This window comes from Capsicum annuum, unplaced genomic scaffold (genome assembly GCF_002878395.1).
Source record: "Capsicum annuum cultivar UCD-10X-F1 unplaced genomic scaffold, UCD10Xv1.1 ctg2838, whole genome shotgun sequence".
NCBI lineage: Eukaryota > Viridiplantae > Streptophyta > Magnoliopsida > Solanales > Solanaceae > Capsicum > Capsicum annuum.
In genome coordinates, this window is record NW_025834806.1 from 4009 (window position 1) to 19574 (window position 15566).

General features: G+C 37.3%; 2 protein-coding genes across 3 annotated transcripts; one reads left to right on the forward strand and one right to left on the reverse strand.

Moving 5' to 3' along the window:
* Positions 1-211: 211 nt before the first annotated feature.
* Positions 212-11820, reverse strand: LOC124885136 (putative rRNA methyltransferase YqxC; the record flags this gene model as incomplete). Its single annotated transcript, XM_047402842.1, is given in 4 exon segments — positions 212-707; positions 2840-2884; positions 11421-11507; positions 11692-11820. Coding segments are annotated over 4 exon segments (417 nt in total), but the record flags the coding sequence as incomplete, so codon positions are not given.
* Positions 11821-12847: 1027 nt separating this feature from the next.
* Positions 12848-15566, forward strand: LOC107842398. Of its 2 annotated transcripts, none has more exons than XM_016686224.2 (3): positions 12848-14839; positions 14927-15020; positions 15280-15566. In XM_016686224.2, exons 1-3 carry the CDS (start codon positions 14498-14500, stop codon positions 15462-15464), a joined length of 621 nt encoding a protein of 206 aa, XP_016541710.1. In that variant the 5' UTR covers positions 12848-14497; the 3' UTR covers positions 15465-15566. The 2 variants fall into 2 exon arrangements, with proteins under 2 accessions (XP_016541710.1, XP_047258799.1); XM_047402843.1 differs by having other exon boundaries at positions 14937-15020.

Sequence of the window (15566 nt, forward strand, 5' to 3'; positions counted from 1 at the left end):
ATGAAACTGTTGCTATAAAATTAATAATTAGGACCTCAAGTATGTCATTTCTGAATTTTACCCTAATTTGAACGAGTCAATTCCGGGTTGGCCCGACCCGGCCCACTTGACAGCCTTATACAAGAGTGGTAAAAAAATACTTTATATGGTTCCCTCTTCCCGTTTCAGCTAGTCCAAGAATTTAGTAGACTCGAAAGTGGTAGCCCTCAAGTTAAATGGCAATTGGAAATTTGGTTTTAATTGATTGTCTGCAAGTGTAGTCATGCTAGCCATTGCTAAAACTTCAACATGTTCATCGTTCGTAGACAGAGAAGAAGAAAAGACCACAATCAAAAGGCTCTCATAAAACTATCTAGCCTTCCGACTTCAAAATTATGCTTCCACGTAATTGATTAGACTCCAACCCCTCTAGAAGTTGTGTTCTTAAATATTTTTGGTAGGCATCCAGCATATCCATACAATGCATGTTTGATCCCAAATGTTGCGTAGGCTTACTGTTTGTCAACTTCCTAACTGATGAATGCTTATACATGATTGATTTCAAATGTTAGCTAGGCATAATGTTTCTCGACTTTTTCACTGATGACTGCTCGATTGAAGCAAGCTAGAAACTCTTTATTACCTTCAGCTCCCTGCAACGGAGATTCAATCCAACCTTTGCATTGGAATCCATGGTTTTGTACCCCATTTAAGATCTTCTCGATCACCTGCACAGCAGTAACGGTAAGCACCTCGTGACAACCAGAGTAAAACAAGGAATTTCTGTTATAAGCAAGAGATGGGACTAGGAGTATTAAATTCTTTTTGTTCTCAATTATTTTTTCTTGCTAAAAGTTATGATATACCAAACTCCAAAATTAGTTTGCTGATGAGAAAAAGGGATGGGGATGTTGAAGAAATGACAATAGAACCAAGTCCTGCCTCTCCAGATTCTCTTAAGGAAGTTATCATAAAAGTATCAATTTCATCGTACAAAACACAGCCAAGATTCCTGATACCTCCTTTGATCGCAAAAACTGCTCAAATCCCATTAAAAAATGGAAAATCTACTAAAGAGATCGAGAACTGGTAACGCAATCAAAATTGACTTCTCCAAGAGTTCAGCCATATTACACATCCTGAGCACAAACAAGCAGACTAACAACATGCCCGTAAGACCTAGTCTATTCCCTGACCCCAAATAGCTAGATGTACAATCAAATGGAATGCTGCTATTTTTGTGTAAATCCAGCTCTTTTTTTGCTGGTTGGAGTGGTTTTCCCATCCTATCTGAGTTGACAGACGTTTTCGTTCTCTTTATCCAAATCCTTAATCTAGTCGGAATTCTCACTTCCTTTCACCAATTGACAGTTAGCATCTATCTGATTCATAGAAAAACTTAAAACCAGTTCCAAATGAAAAAATGTCTCGCACACCTATTCCCCATTCCTCCTGTATTATATGCCAAATGTACGTGACATTATGGAACTCAACCAGGGAAAGAAGAGAATTATGCAAGATACTGGATTGATTACTTTAAGTTGAAATATACTCTAAACTTATTGTGTCTTTACTCCCTCCATCCCAATATATGTGATGCACTTTAACTTGCAATAGAAATTAAGACAGAATTTTTTTTGAGCTTGTGGCTTAAAACAATGGGAAAGGTATAATGGGAAGTTTATAAGTTAAATAATTTCTAAATACAGAAAGGTATCATTCTCTTTGGACATACGAAAAAGAAAAGTGCATCACATAAATGGGGTCAAGGGTGAAAGGGAGTAAACTGTGACTTTACTAACAGACTACTTCATATAAGAAAACAAAATCAGTACAGTGCTGAATGAAGTTGAGCAGTCTTATTGTCTACTTCTCTCCAATTGACCTACTTTGCAAAGCAGATTCATATTACTATTATCAAGTAGAATAATTTATGGTTGGCTTGGTTGAACTTGAAAAATGAAGCATCCAGGCTCCGTTCAGAAAAGAATTCTTGCACCCCATCCACTCAGTTACTAGTGAGCAGCCAAGTTGAGGAGAATATTAACAATCAATAGACTACACAATCCTAGCCATTCACAGTGGCAACTGAGATGCACTTTGTCCATGAGCTGCCAAACTCAGTTCAACAAAACACAAAGGTGTCTATTTTTGGAAATTAGAATTGTGGTTAGCTCATCTACTGCTTTCCCCAAGTGTAAATAACTGAAGGAATACATAGAATAAGTACCCAAACTTCATGGAAAATGGTCAACCTTAACGTAAAATTGCTATGTAATATATAGAGAAAAGGGTATACTATGTGTGAAGAAATATATAGGTTTCTCTGTAAAGTTTTTCGAACAAATAAAAACGAAGCATATTTTTGCTTTACACGAGGATTTGTTTGAAATAGCATCATGTTAAGACAACACATTCGGAGAATAAATCAACAAGATACGAGAGATCTTAACATATTTAACATTGAAGCAAACAATATGAGCAATGCATTCATAGCACTTTTCACAGATTAATGTAGCTGCTCTTCCAAATTGTTGTTTAAAAAAACATTATGGCATGGATTCAAATGTCATTTCTTGCTAAAAGAAATTTGGTTCTCCCACAAACCAAATGTTTTATTGCTTTTTCATACTTTTTGACTGATTATAAAAGTTGGAAAGACTTATCAGGTGCTTTGAATATAGCCCATTGTTCCTCCTCAAAGCAGCCAAGATAATAATATCATTAGCATTAAAGCAAAAGTCTTAATAACCAGCCTTATTTCACTAAGAAATAAATCCAAAAAGGTCTTAATAATCAGCTTTTGAGTGGGTCATAAAGTATCAAAAATAAGCAGATGAAAAAGCTGGGAAATGCTTACCTCTTGGTGGACCAAGGGATCCCTTACAATTCCACCTCCTCCAACCTAACATGTACATAAAAGTCTACATCAAAATACATACCTATCTTGCAAAATCACGGTAACTCTTAAGAACACAATAAGAAAGAGTGCCTCTTGGACGCAATACCAATACAAGAGACTTCAGATAACCGCAAATAACTGAGCTGTTAGTGGATTATTTACAACTATTCATCAGATTGAATCAACATTCAACAGGAGGCTTGAGAGATATATTGACTAAGCCGGTCCTTATACCCTATATTTCCATAATAGAATCCTTCACATGCAAAATCGATCACAAAATTAACATAGAGAACATCCTTAAGAGCAGAATAAATGCCAAGGCATCTTGAAAGCAGTACTAACATGAGACTCTAGATATGCACAAATGATTAAGCTTCAGTTGATCTGATTGAGGCATTACTTGCCTTGAAAGGACATTGATAAGCTGATGCTCATACCCTATATTTCCATATGCAGAATCCTTCACATCCAAACACATATGAGAGCACCATCTCAAGAAGCTCGTTTAATTGCATTTGCTAGGACTAAACTAGATTTAAGACAACTAAAAGAACATCAATTATGACGGAACTTCAGCAAAATTGTTTTCTTTATCAAGCCAAAGTACTCTACCAAGTCTAGTCCACTCAAAATTCCCATCTTAGTATATTTGTTGCAGACCAATGTAAATATAATGCTTTTAGATGATGTCGTCACGTAATTCAACATTGTATCAAAGCAAGATGAGATCCTACATTGATATCTTACTGCAACCATCAACAAGAATACTTCTTACATGCTTGGTCCAAGAAAAGAATCAAACCCGCATAACAGGGATGAAGGTCGTCTTGTAGACCTAATATAAATAAATAAAATTGTCATTTCTCTAATAGGTAAAGCTTTTAGATGAAGTACTCATGCTGTTAAGTGATGTTAAAATACTGGTCAGCTTAGAATGGTGACGGAGGAGAGTAGTGAGGTATAAAATTACTTTGGTAGAAGCACCTCAGCTTTCATTACCAGACACAGCATCCAATGTAATGTAAAACATGAAAAAGATAGTCACCGATGAGGTCTATCAGAGGTGTAAAACATGAATTTGCCTGTATACACAAGCATTAGCGAGCGTTTGGCCATAGATTTCCAAATATTTTTGGAAAGTCATTTTTGGGTGATGTTGCGCCATGCGTTTGGCCATAGCTTTTGGAAACATATTTCACTTTTTTAAGAAAAAAACATAAAATATGATTTGTACCCATAAGTTCTAAAAACTATTTTAAATACCCATAACTTTGTATTATCATTTTATAATGAACATGTCCAGTAGTACCTAAGTTTCATGATTAAAAAAACCATAGATTATAAACTCCAACCACTATTGACTTGACCTATATGTATAAATTCACACACTTCCATTAGCTCGCCAAGAGACAAGAATTAGTGGTTTTTTTAATATAAAATATAAAAAATTGGGGTACATTTGAAATTTTTAAGAACACTCAAGAACTAGAATTTGGCCCAAAAACTACTTTTTTCTAGTTTTGGGAACTTGGGTATTTTGCCAAAAAATGACAAATTGTATGCCATACAATTTTTGCCAAGATTTTTCCCGAAACTACTTGCAGTTTTTTATGGCCAAAAGATCCTACATTGACATCTCACTGCAACCATCAACAAGAATACTTCTTACATGCTTGGTCCAAGAAAAGAATCAAACACGCATAACAGGGATAAAGGTCGCCTTGTAGACCTAAATATAAATAAATAAAAGTGTCAATTCTCTAATAGGTAAACCTTTTAGATGAAGTACTCATGTAGTTAAGCAATGTTAAAAGAATGGTCAGTTTACAAGGGTGACAGAGGAGAGCAGTGAGGTATGAAATTACTTTGATAGAAGCATCTCAGCTTTCATTACCATAGACACAACATCCAATGTAATGTAAAACACAAAAAGCATAGTCGCCAATGACGTCCGCCAGAGGTGTAAAACATGAATTTGCCTGGATAAACAAGCCTTAAGACTTGTTACATCTGCTTATTTAGTAATCTCCAGGTATGTGCCTTGTGCATGTACTCTATTTTAATGATAAACAAAATTTTTAAAAATGATATACATATTATAAAGAAACATGGTTGAGTTACAAAATACAAATTAACAAAAAAAGTGTAAGTTTTTGGAATATTAATCCTATTACCTAAATAGACAACAATTTCTTGCGTCTCCTTGGTACAAGTATTTGCTTTTTCATGAAACTAGAAACACATATTTAATGGTTATCTTAGTTGCTCAATTGCTATAGAAAATTGTATACTTCAGTTGTTTGTGAAGGCAGTTAGGAGAATGTTGCACCCGTGAATTTCTATGTGATTTTTTGGCAAGAAGGAGCTTATTGGCTTTGACAATTGACTTATGCCTACTGCTATTTTTTGAAGGATATAATTATATTTTTTTGATAACCATGGTGTCCGGACTAGCTTGCGCGCACCTCAACTAATTCCACGTGATACTTGCCACCTCCCACCAGCAACAGATGCCAGGTAACTCTGTCTACCAAGACTAGAACAGATGAGAAGAATCACCTAGTGTTTGTCTCCGTTTGTCTCTATTGGGAATTGAACCTGAGACCTCATGGTGCTCAACCCAACTTCATTGAACCACTAGGCCACACTCTTGGGTGCGGACTTAATTACATTTTGTGGTTCAAATAAGAAAGGATTTAAAAAAGGTAAAATATTAATAGAGTTAAAAGGCCTAAATATTAGGGCTCCCTACGTTACTTAAATACAACAACATACTCGGTGTAATCCATAAAGTGGGGTTTAGGGAGGGTAGAGTATAAACAGTCCTTACCCCTAACTTAGGAGGTAGAGAGGTTGTTCGATAAACCCTCGGCTGAGGAAAGACACATCAAAGCAGACTGAAAAAGAAATAATGTAAGTGAAGAAATCATGGCAAAATACTATAGAAAGCATGACAAAATATTTCGCAATAAAAAAGGAAAAGTACCTCTGACAAAATAGTGCGATGATCTAAGTCAAGAGAAGGTAGATAGTAAGAAAAACCATAATACAACAAACAACAACAACAACAAACCCGGTGTATTCCTATATAGTGGGGTCTGGGGAGGGTAAGATGTACGCAGTCCATACCACTACCTTCGGAGAAGTAGAAAGGCTATTTTCGATAGACCCCCGGCTCAAGACAAGGAATAATAAGCAAATCCGTAATAAAGCATGGAACAAATGCCACCCACAAGGAAAAATATAAGGAGTAGTAAACAAATTCGTACGACTAACTACATGAGAAATTGTACGACTACCAATATGAAAAGATAAGCAACACAATACTCTACTACCAATTAACCTTCTACCCTAATCCGTGTCTTCCACAACCTCCTATCTACGGTCATGTCCTCGATAAGCTGCAACTACGTCATGTTTTGTCTAATCATCTCTCTCCAATACTTCTACGACCTACATCTACCTCTCGTGAAACCATCCATAGTCAACCTCTCACACCTCCACACTAAGGCATATGTGCATCTCTTCACATGCCCGAAGCATCTCAGTGTCGCTTTTTGCATCTTGTCCTCTGCTAAGGACACTTTTGCCTTGTACCGGATACCGTCATTTCTAATTCTATTTGTCCTAGTATGCCCAAACATCCATTGCAACATCCTCATTTCCACAACTTCAATCTTCTGTATGTGAGAGTACTTGGCTGGCCAATACTCTACCCTATACAACACAGTTACTCTAACCACCACTTTGTAGAACTTGTCTTTAAGTTTTGTTAGCACATTTTTTTTTATAATCGTGGTGTCCAAGCAAGCGTATCCACACCTTAACTAATTTTACGAGATATCTGTCACCTCCCATCAGTAACATGTACCATGTAACTCTATCTGCTAAGTCTAGGAAAGATAGAAATAAATTACCTAATGTTTTTTCTCGTATAGGGTTTGAACCTGACCCATGGTTCTCAACCCACTTCATTGACCAAAAGGCCACACTCTCGGGTGCATTTTGGTAGCACCTTCTTGCCACAGAATACTCCGAATGCAAGACTCTATTTCATGCACCCTGCACAAATACGATGCATGACATCATCATCAATCTCTTTGTTTCCTTGGATAATAGACCTAATATATTTGAAATTTCCTCTCTTTTGGATATCATATGCTTAAGCCTCTCTTCTACGCTAGCCTCAAGCTTCACGTCACTAAACTTGCACTCCAAGTATTCTGTCTTGGTCCTACTCAACCTGAACCCTTTAACTCCAGGGTCGGGCTCCAATTTCTAGCTTAGCATTAAATCCGCCGTGTCAATCAAACGTATGTCATCAATAAACAACATACACCATAGTAACCTACCTTGGATTCTCCGCATCAATTCATCTATCACCAAGCAAATAAAAATGGGAGAAGAGCTAATCCCTGTTGTAGCCTCATCTGGGAAGAGCTCAGAATCTCTTTCTATCGTCCCTACCGAGTTTTGGCTCTATCCTACATGTCCTTGATTGCCCTATTGTACGCCATATGTCCTCCTCTAACCTCCATAGAACCTCCCTTGAGGCTTTGTCATATGCTTTTTCTAGGTCGATGACCACCATGTGTAGGTCTTTCTTCCTTTCCATGAATTGCTCCACCAATCTCCTTACAAGATGGATGACTTCTATAGTTGAGCGCCCCGACATGAATCCAAACTGGTTCTCGAAAATAGTCATGCTCCTCCTCACCCTCATCTCGACCACTCTTTCCCAAACTTTTAGTGTGGCTTAGAAGCACTTTGCGTAATGATCATACATCTACAATGCATTGTATGTCCTATAATAGGTCTCATTCGAAAGTTGATGACTATTCATAGCTGTTCTTGTACAATGAAATCATTGTACTTCACCTCCACTCCTAGAGCATTTTCGTTGTCTTGAAAATAACATTAAACAATCTAGTCAACCACTCTATACCTTCCCCTTCTGTGCTTTCAAAATTCCACAGAGATTTCATCTGGCCCAATCGCTCTTCCCGATGTGCATCCTACAAATAACTCCTTTAACCACCTCAACCTTTATACACCTACAATACCCAAAATTGCAACATCTCTCTGGATGATCCAAATCCCCCAACAAAATGTATTTATCCTCCTTTTCGTTCAAGAGTTCATGGAAGTATGACTGTCATATCCATCTAATTAATGCCTCCTCTACAAGTACTTTGTCGTCCTCATCCTTGACGCACTTCACTTGATCTAGGTCATTGCCTTCCCATCTCATGCCTTGGCTAGCCTTACAACTTCTTATCCCTTCCTTTGCCTCTAATTCTGCATGCAAGTATTTAAAAGCTGCCATTTTTGTCGTTGTAACTGCTAGTTTTTCTTCCTTCCTCACCATCTTAACTTGATACGGGAATAATCACAGATATGAACTTAGGAGAATGCGTGTTGGACCCGAACCTTGGCATGTGCAATTGAAGTGTAAAAGAGGCCCAAAATGCACCCAAATCAGCCCATAAATTACACTAGATGGGTGGCCCACTCTTTGAAGGGCCTTTTGGTCATTTTAACTTATATTTTGTAATAGTTATAAAAGGAAAATTGCAGGGTTTTTAGATTTAGTTTTTTGATATTATTGTAAGTCTTGAAAGACTAGAAACACCATAGTTAGGGCTTGGAAAAGCCACCAACCGAAACTAGGGCAAGATCTAGTGTGGAATCACTAATGATTGTGTTTGCTTGGAAACGCTGGCACTTGAGAGGTGGAATCAGATCTCGTGTCACGTAAGAGGTAGGTGAATCGTTGTGTGTAGTGTTAAAGGTTCAAGAGTGGAATAGGCTCTTGGGTTTTTAAGATTACATCTTCCTGTAGTCTATCTATCTATCCCTTGTTTCTTTTATTGTAATCTTGTTAGGGTTTGTAACTTGTAATCGTTCCTCTTGTTTCTAGTGAACCCGTAACTTCTTGTTGTTGTTCCATCTTGTTATCCATATTGTTAGTTTGTTGGTTGGCTGTTTTTAGGTGTTAAACACCACAATACATTGTGTTCTTATTGTTGTTTGTTGAATCCGAGAGGGGTCATCCAAAGAGTCCACGGTTTTCTTGACTAGAGGACTGTTTTGGGTGTTTGTTTTGTGTCTTTTTGGTCTTTCTTGTATCATAACTGTTCCCCATATGTTCCTCCCTCTTTGTCCTTATTATCCACCAAATTCGCATACGCAAGGCCGGATCATCCACTACGCCACTTAGGCAATTGCCTAGGGGCCCATTATTTAGGGCCCCCCATATTTTCAAGCATATATGTGTGTGTACTTACTCAATCAGATAAAGCGACTTATTCTTTTCCAAATGCCTATATTGTGTATAGAATAATGTTTGACAATTCCTATTATGGTTACCTTAGCCGAAAGAAGTTTTTCAAAATTGAAATTGATAAACTCTTACATAATATCAACAATGATGTCTCAACAGAGATCGAATTAATTAGCTATATGCTCCAATGAGGATGTCTCTAACCGTATTGGAGCAGGTTGGATGAAGTGGAGGCTCGCCTCGGGAGTGTTGTGTGATAAGAAGGTGCCCCTTAAGCTTAAAACCAAATTCTACAGAATGACAGTCTGTCCAGCCATGCTGTATGGAGCAGAGTGTTGGCTAGTCAAGAACTCCCACATTCAAAAAGTGAAGGTGGCAGAAATGAGAATGTTGTGTTGGATGTGTGAACTTACTAGAGGGGATAGAGTTAGGAATGAGATTATCCGGGAAAAGGTGAGAGTGGCTTCAGTGGAGGACAAGATGATGGAAGGAAGGCTGAGATGGTTTGAGCATGTGATGAGGAGGGGCATGGATGCCCCAGTTCGTAGGTGTAAGAGGCTAGCGTTGGATGGCTTCAGGAGGAGGAGAGATAGGCCGAAGAAATACTGGAGGAAAGTGATTAGACATGACGTGGAGCAACTTCAGATTACTGAGGACATGACCCTAGATAAGAAGGTGTGGAGGTCGCGGATAAGGGTAGAAGGCTAGGATGAGTGCGTGAGTTGTAGCAAGTAGTTAGAAGAGCTCATGTATAGTTGGGTTAGCAATCCTAGGACTGTGTCCATAGGTAGGAGCCCCTAGTCAGCAGGGTTGAGGGTGGTGGGTGCCTTTGGTCTGTGAATGTATGTTACTACTAGGTGGTTGTCCTATTCTAGATGTCCTTTTCTTATCTTGTATTTTATATTGCGCTTATTTATCTTATTTCGTATTGCTCTGATTTCTATTGTATTATGTCTTATTCCTTATTTATGTTATGCCATACATCCTGCTTCATGTTTCATTGCGCTCTTGTTTACTATTCTTTATTTTGAGCCGGGGGTCTATCGGAAACAACCTCTCTACTTCTTCGGAGGTAGCGGTATAGACTGCGTACATTTTACCCTCCCCAGACCCCACTTTGTGGGAATACACTGGGTTTTTTGTTGTTGTTGATATTGTCAATTGAAAATATTTATTAGAAAATACTGATTATAAGAAATTATTAGTGATTGTACGTCTCAAAAACTAGAAAAATAGATTTTAAATAAAAATATATATATATAAAAAATGCAAGTTAAAGCCCCCGTTAGAGTTTGGTTTTAGGCTCCCGATATGGTTGAGTCACCCGTGCACATATGCCACCTTTTTGCCTTCATTATCCCTTGCGACTTCTCCATTCCACCAGCAGTCCCCTCCATTTTCACCCAATCTGCCTCTCAAGACCCCAAGATGTCTCTAGTCGTTTCCTAATGCAACTAGCAGTCCTATCTACACAGTGTTTGCATCCACACACCTCCATAGCCATTAACTTCTGTAAAGACCTCTATCATCCTTCTTAAGAAGCAAATAGTTCTATCTATGTCTTAGCCACCGTACTGTGGAATGTTACCAAGTGCTCCTCCTTATTCGGGAAACTCAAATTGGATATGTCTGACCCAAAAGCTCTTACGAAATCTAAAAGTGAGACTCCTTTGTTCCTATCTTCAAAACCAAAACCTCCATGCACATCATCGTAGCCACTCGAAGTTGACCTGTTGTGTCCATTGAAATCTCCTCTTATGAATAACTTCGCAGTGTGCGATATACCTCCCACTACTTCGCCAAATTATCCTAAAAGCACGTCTTGTACTCCTCGCCCAAGTCTACTTGCACAGAGTATACACTAACGAAGTTCAAAGTGGACCCTCCAACGACTAACTTACCCATCATCATCCTCTTGTTGACTCTCCTAACTTCTACACTTTCTCTCTTAGCTCTCCTATCTTAAATATTAGAAAAATAATAACATGACGATTTTGTTCAACGTAAAATGCCATTAATTGCTGGTGGAAAATCAACCTATTTTGCACTAGATTTAGGAAATTTTGGTTCCCCAAAATTGTTTGTACGTACAATTTTTTCCAACACAGACTGCATTTATGAAGGGTAAAAGAGCTGATTAAAGTTCACCCCTTTGCGCTTCTATTATTGTATATAGATATATGGTCTGAAGGTCACTTCATAAAGCATCCTAATGCTTCACACATGCAGGCAAGATCTCTAAGAAACGCTTACTTGGGATCTCCGAGCCTCAAACTGAGGTTTAATCAGAGTCACTAAAGTAGCTTCGTCCTTCATCAAATTGACAACTGCAGGCATCACCTGGATAGGAGACAATGAACATTTGCATATTACTAGGTATTAACGAAGACTGTCTATGTAAGAAACATTGCTGACAAACTATATATAGAAATGGAACACCCTAGCTTTATCTGCTAAATCATTAATGTAGGGAACTACATTAAGGCAATCACATTGGTAGCATTTTCAGGAAGAAAAAGCTTACCAGAAGTATCGAAATAAAAGAGAGGTCCAAAGTTACTAAGTCAACCTTTTGCGGGAGTTCAGAAAGATATCTCAAGTTTGTACGCTCGATAACACTTACACGCTCATCTCGACGAATTTTATCTGCCACCTGTGAAGAAATCAGCGAGCCTTTAACAAATATAAATAACCAAATGATCAGCAAAGAAAAATGGATCCAGGATGCATGGCCACTAATTAATCTCAAAGACGATGTTGTTTAACGGTCAAAAGTAGAAGGAACATCTCCTTATTCAGGATTTTTGAACTTTTGAACTTATTGAAACCATACTGCAAAATTTTTCAAAATGACAGTACGTTCATACATTTGAATGGTTTCTTGCTCAATGCTCTAGGATTTTAGTGTGTCGAAATTTTCTTTATGGGCCGTCACTGCCGCTAGTATACTACCAAAAACAGAGCAGAAAACTGATTCTTCAAAACATTAACCATTGCTTCCTTGTTTTATATGAAAGTTCACCACTGCTGCCTTATTCCACCTGCACCACTTATTTTATACTAGAAGTAGTTTCAGGTTACAGTTTTGAGCTGCTACAGCTCAACTTTGCTTCGTATAAAAAGCTACTTGTAATCATGATTTTTTTATAACAATGGTGTCTGAACCAGCTTGTGTGCACCACAACTATTCAATTATGATTTATATCTTTGCAATTTAACTTTATTATAAGAGGTGTCTGGCAAGTGTTTTCCCTCCTTTTCACACTAGCACATGGAAGTAGAATTTTGGCAATGCATTTGAACACAACCATGTGTGGCAAAATGGTTTTAAAAAATGGTTATCTATCCAATCCAACCCATTTTAGATGGGTTGGAAATCCAATCTGTTCAAAATAGGTATAAAATGGGTCAACCCATATTATCCACTCAAAATGTGGGTAATGTATTGGATAAAATTGGTAAATAAACCCTAAAACTCTACTATCCAATTTGCAGAAAAGAACGCACCAGCGATTCAAAATGGCTACGCGAGGTATGCCTCTTCCTCCTTCCAACATCACCCAAGTTCTGTATACTTCTCCGGTGAGTCCCTTGCTCTATTTCTATCGCTCTCCCTCTTTTTCTCTTTTTCTGTTTTTCTTCTCAATCTATTCTGATTGATTTCTGATTTTTATACTCTGTTACTGGGGAATGGGGATGATAGTGGTGACAGGGTGGTTGGGTTTTACTCTCTGTTTGTTCTTAATTCTGTTCATGAACTACTATCCATGTGCTCCATTTTCTACTTCCATTTCAGAGTGTTGAATATTTTGAATATGTAATTGTTGGGTTGGGTGGAGATATCATCGAAGCTAATGCTGATTCTTGCGAACAAAGTGCTTCAACTACTTTAAAATGAGGCAAGAGGAAAACATCTACTGTCTTGGGACTCTTTTGTTAGGTCGAAACCTGATAAATCTAGTGATGGAAAGTTTAAAGTCCAATGTACATTGTGTAAACAAGATTACATGTTGGCCCCTACATCTGGAACATCAAATTTGAAGCGTCATTTGACGAAAGATTCTATACATACGGGGAAAGGGAAAGAGTCTCAAAGTGAACCAATAGATCAAAAAACTTATCGAAAAAAAATTCCAATGGCCATATATAGGAATAATTATCCTTTCAAATTTGTAGAACATAAAGGCATCAAGGACATACATTCATATCTAAATCCACTAGTGGAACATATATCAAGAAACACAACCAAGTCAGATATCTTGAATATGTATGCAAGGGAAAAAAAACTTCTAAAAGTCGAGCTTGCAATGATTGCAATGATAGCTAGTAGAATGTGTTTGACATCTAACATGTGAAGTTCATTAGTATTGAATGACTGTGTTAATAGCTCATTATGTGGACTTAAATTGGGTTTTTCAAAAGAGTGTTGATTTTTCGACGTGTTCCTCCTCCACATATTTAGGTCATTTATTAATTGATTTTCTTAAAGAATGGGGAATTAAAATGAAAATTTATACCCTCACTTTAGATAATGCTACTTCTAATAACGGTGTTGTGGATAATTTGAAGAATCAATTTTCTTTGATGCGTTCACTAGTTTGTGAAGGAAAGTTTCTTCATGTTCTTTGTGGAAATCACATTCTTAACTTAATTGTTAAAGCGGGTTCAAGGTTGGTGCGGCTATTGGGAAAATGAGAGAAGGTATTACGTATATCAAGAATTCTGAAACAAGACTAGTGAAATCTGTGGAGTGCCTTAGTAACCTTGGTTTGCCATGTTCTAAAAAGTTGCGCCAAGATATGCCTATTCGGTGGAATTCCACCTATCAAATGATTGAGAGTGCTCCTGCATATCAACAAGCATATAATCATTATGACTTGATTGACCCTTATTTTAAACATGGTCTTCTTGAAAATGAATGGAAAAAGGTTGAGACTGTGGCTATATTTTTAAGGTCATTTTATGATATTACAACTTTGTTTTCCAGAAGCAAGTACCCCACGGCAAATTTGTATCTTTCGAATGTATGGAGAATTGAAATGTTATTGGTAGAACCAAAAAAAAAGTAAAGATTCTATGATGTGTGAAATGGTCACTTCTATGTTCAGGAAGTTTAAGAAATACTGGAAGTCATATAGCATTATTTTGTCCATAGTTATGGTCCTTGACCCTCGACATAGCTGAATTTTGTTAAGTTTTGCTTTTCAAAACTTAATTTTGATGCCACTGAAGAAAAAGTTTCGAAGATAATATTAAAATGTTGTTCAGAGAGTACTTGGTACCTTCTACAACCTTGTTATCAGAGGAACGTATTTGTGGTGGTGATATAAATGATACAAGGGATTCATTTGATGCAATTGAGGAGTTTAATGTGTTTCAGAGTCAGTTGGTCAAGTACTGGAAAAACACAACTAGACTTGTATTTGGAGGTAGCTAATCTTGACCGTAGAACAAATTTGAATCTAGATGTACTTGGGTTTTGGAAGGATAATAGGCTAAGGTATCCTGAACTTTCATTAATAGCACGGGATGTCTTAAGTGTTCCTATCACAACAGTAGCCTCAGAATATGCTTTAAGCATTGGAGTCGGGTTATTGGAAAGTTCTGAAGTTCAATTCTTCCCACATATCTTATGGTGTTACTGTGTACTAGCGATTGGATTTCTGGCCAAGGTATATTAATCTTATAATATTGATTTGTCTCCTATTCTTAATACCTAATCAACTGTAAATTGTAATAGCTTTTTTTTTTCTTTTTAGAATGTTTTAGATCTTGATGGATCCGGATCGGGATCCAATTCTGATGAAGATGAGATTGTTGTTGACCTTCAACCTTATCTCGAGAAACTTAAAGGTAAAAGTACCCAACTGGGGCTCTAGTTTCTATTTCAGTTTATACCATTTCATTTCTGTTTCTGTTTAGGTTTCAGTTTCTGTTATGTTTCTGAGTTCAACTAAACAGGTATATTTGGCTTTGCTTCTTTGACTTTACTGTTCTTGTTTTCTTGATTTTTGCTTAGTGTTTTGTTCTGAATTTGGTGGCTGGCTTCTTTTAATCCTTTTGGTAAAACTTAAGTCTTTTACAATGTGTCTGCTGTATCTTTTAATCCCAGACCTCGTTCTACATGTTATACTGCACAACAAATGGAAGGAGTGCATAGTCTTTTTCCTAGAAGGTGCCGTCTTCGATGAATTAGTTTCCTCTATGTTGGTGCAGCTGTTGCGTACTGTAGTTGCAGATTTACTGGTCCAGCAGCAAGATTTTAAAAGCAACAGGCAATGGTTTAGGCAAAATTGAGTACAGAGTGATTAATCTGACTGAGAAATGCTATTAAAATATTTGTCATGGAGTAAATTCCCTCTTTAAGGTTTTTCTGATTCCGAAACATACAATAAGATG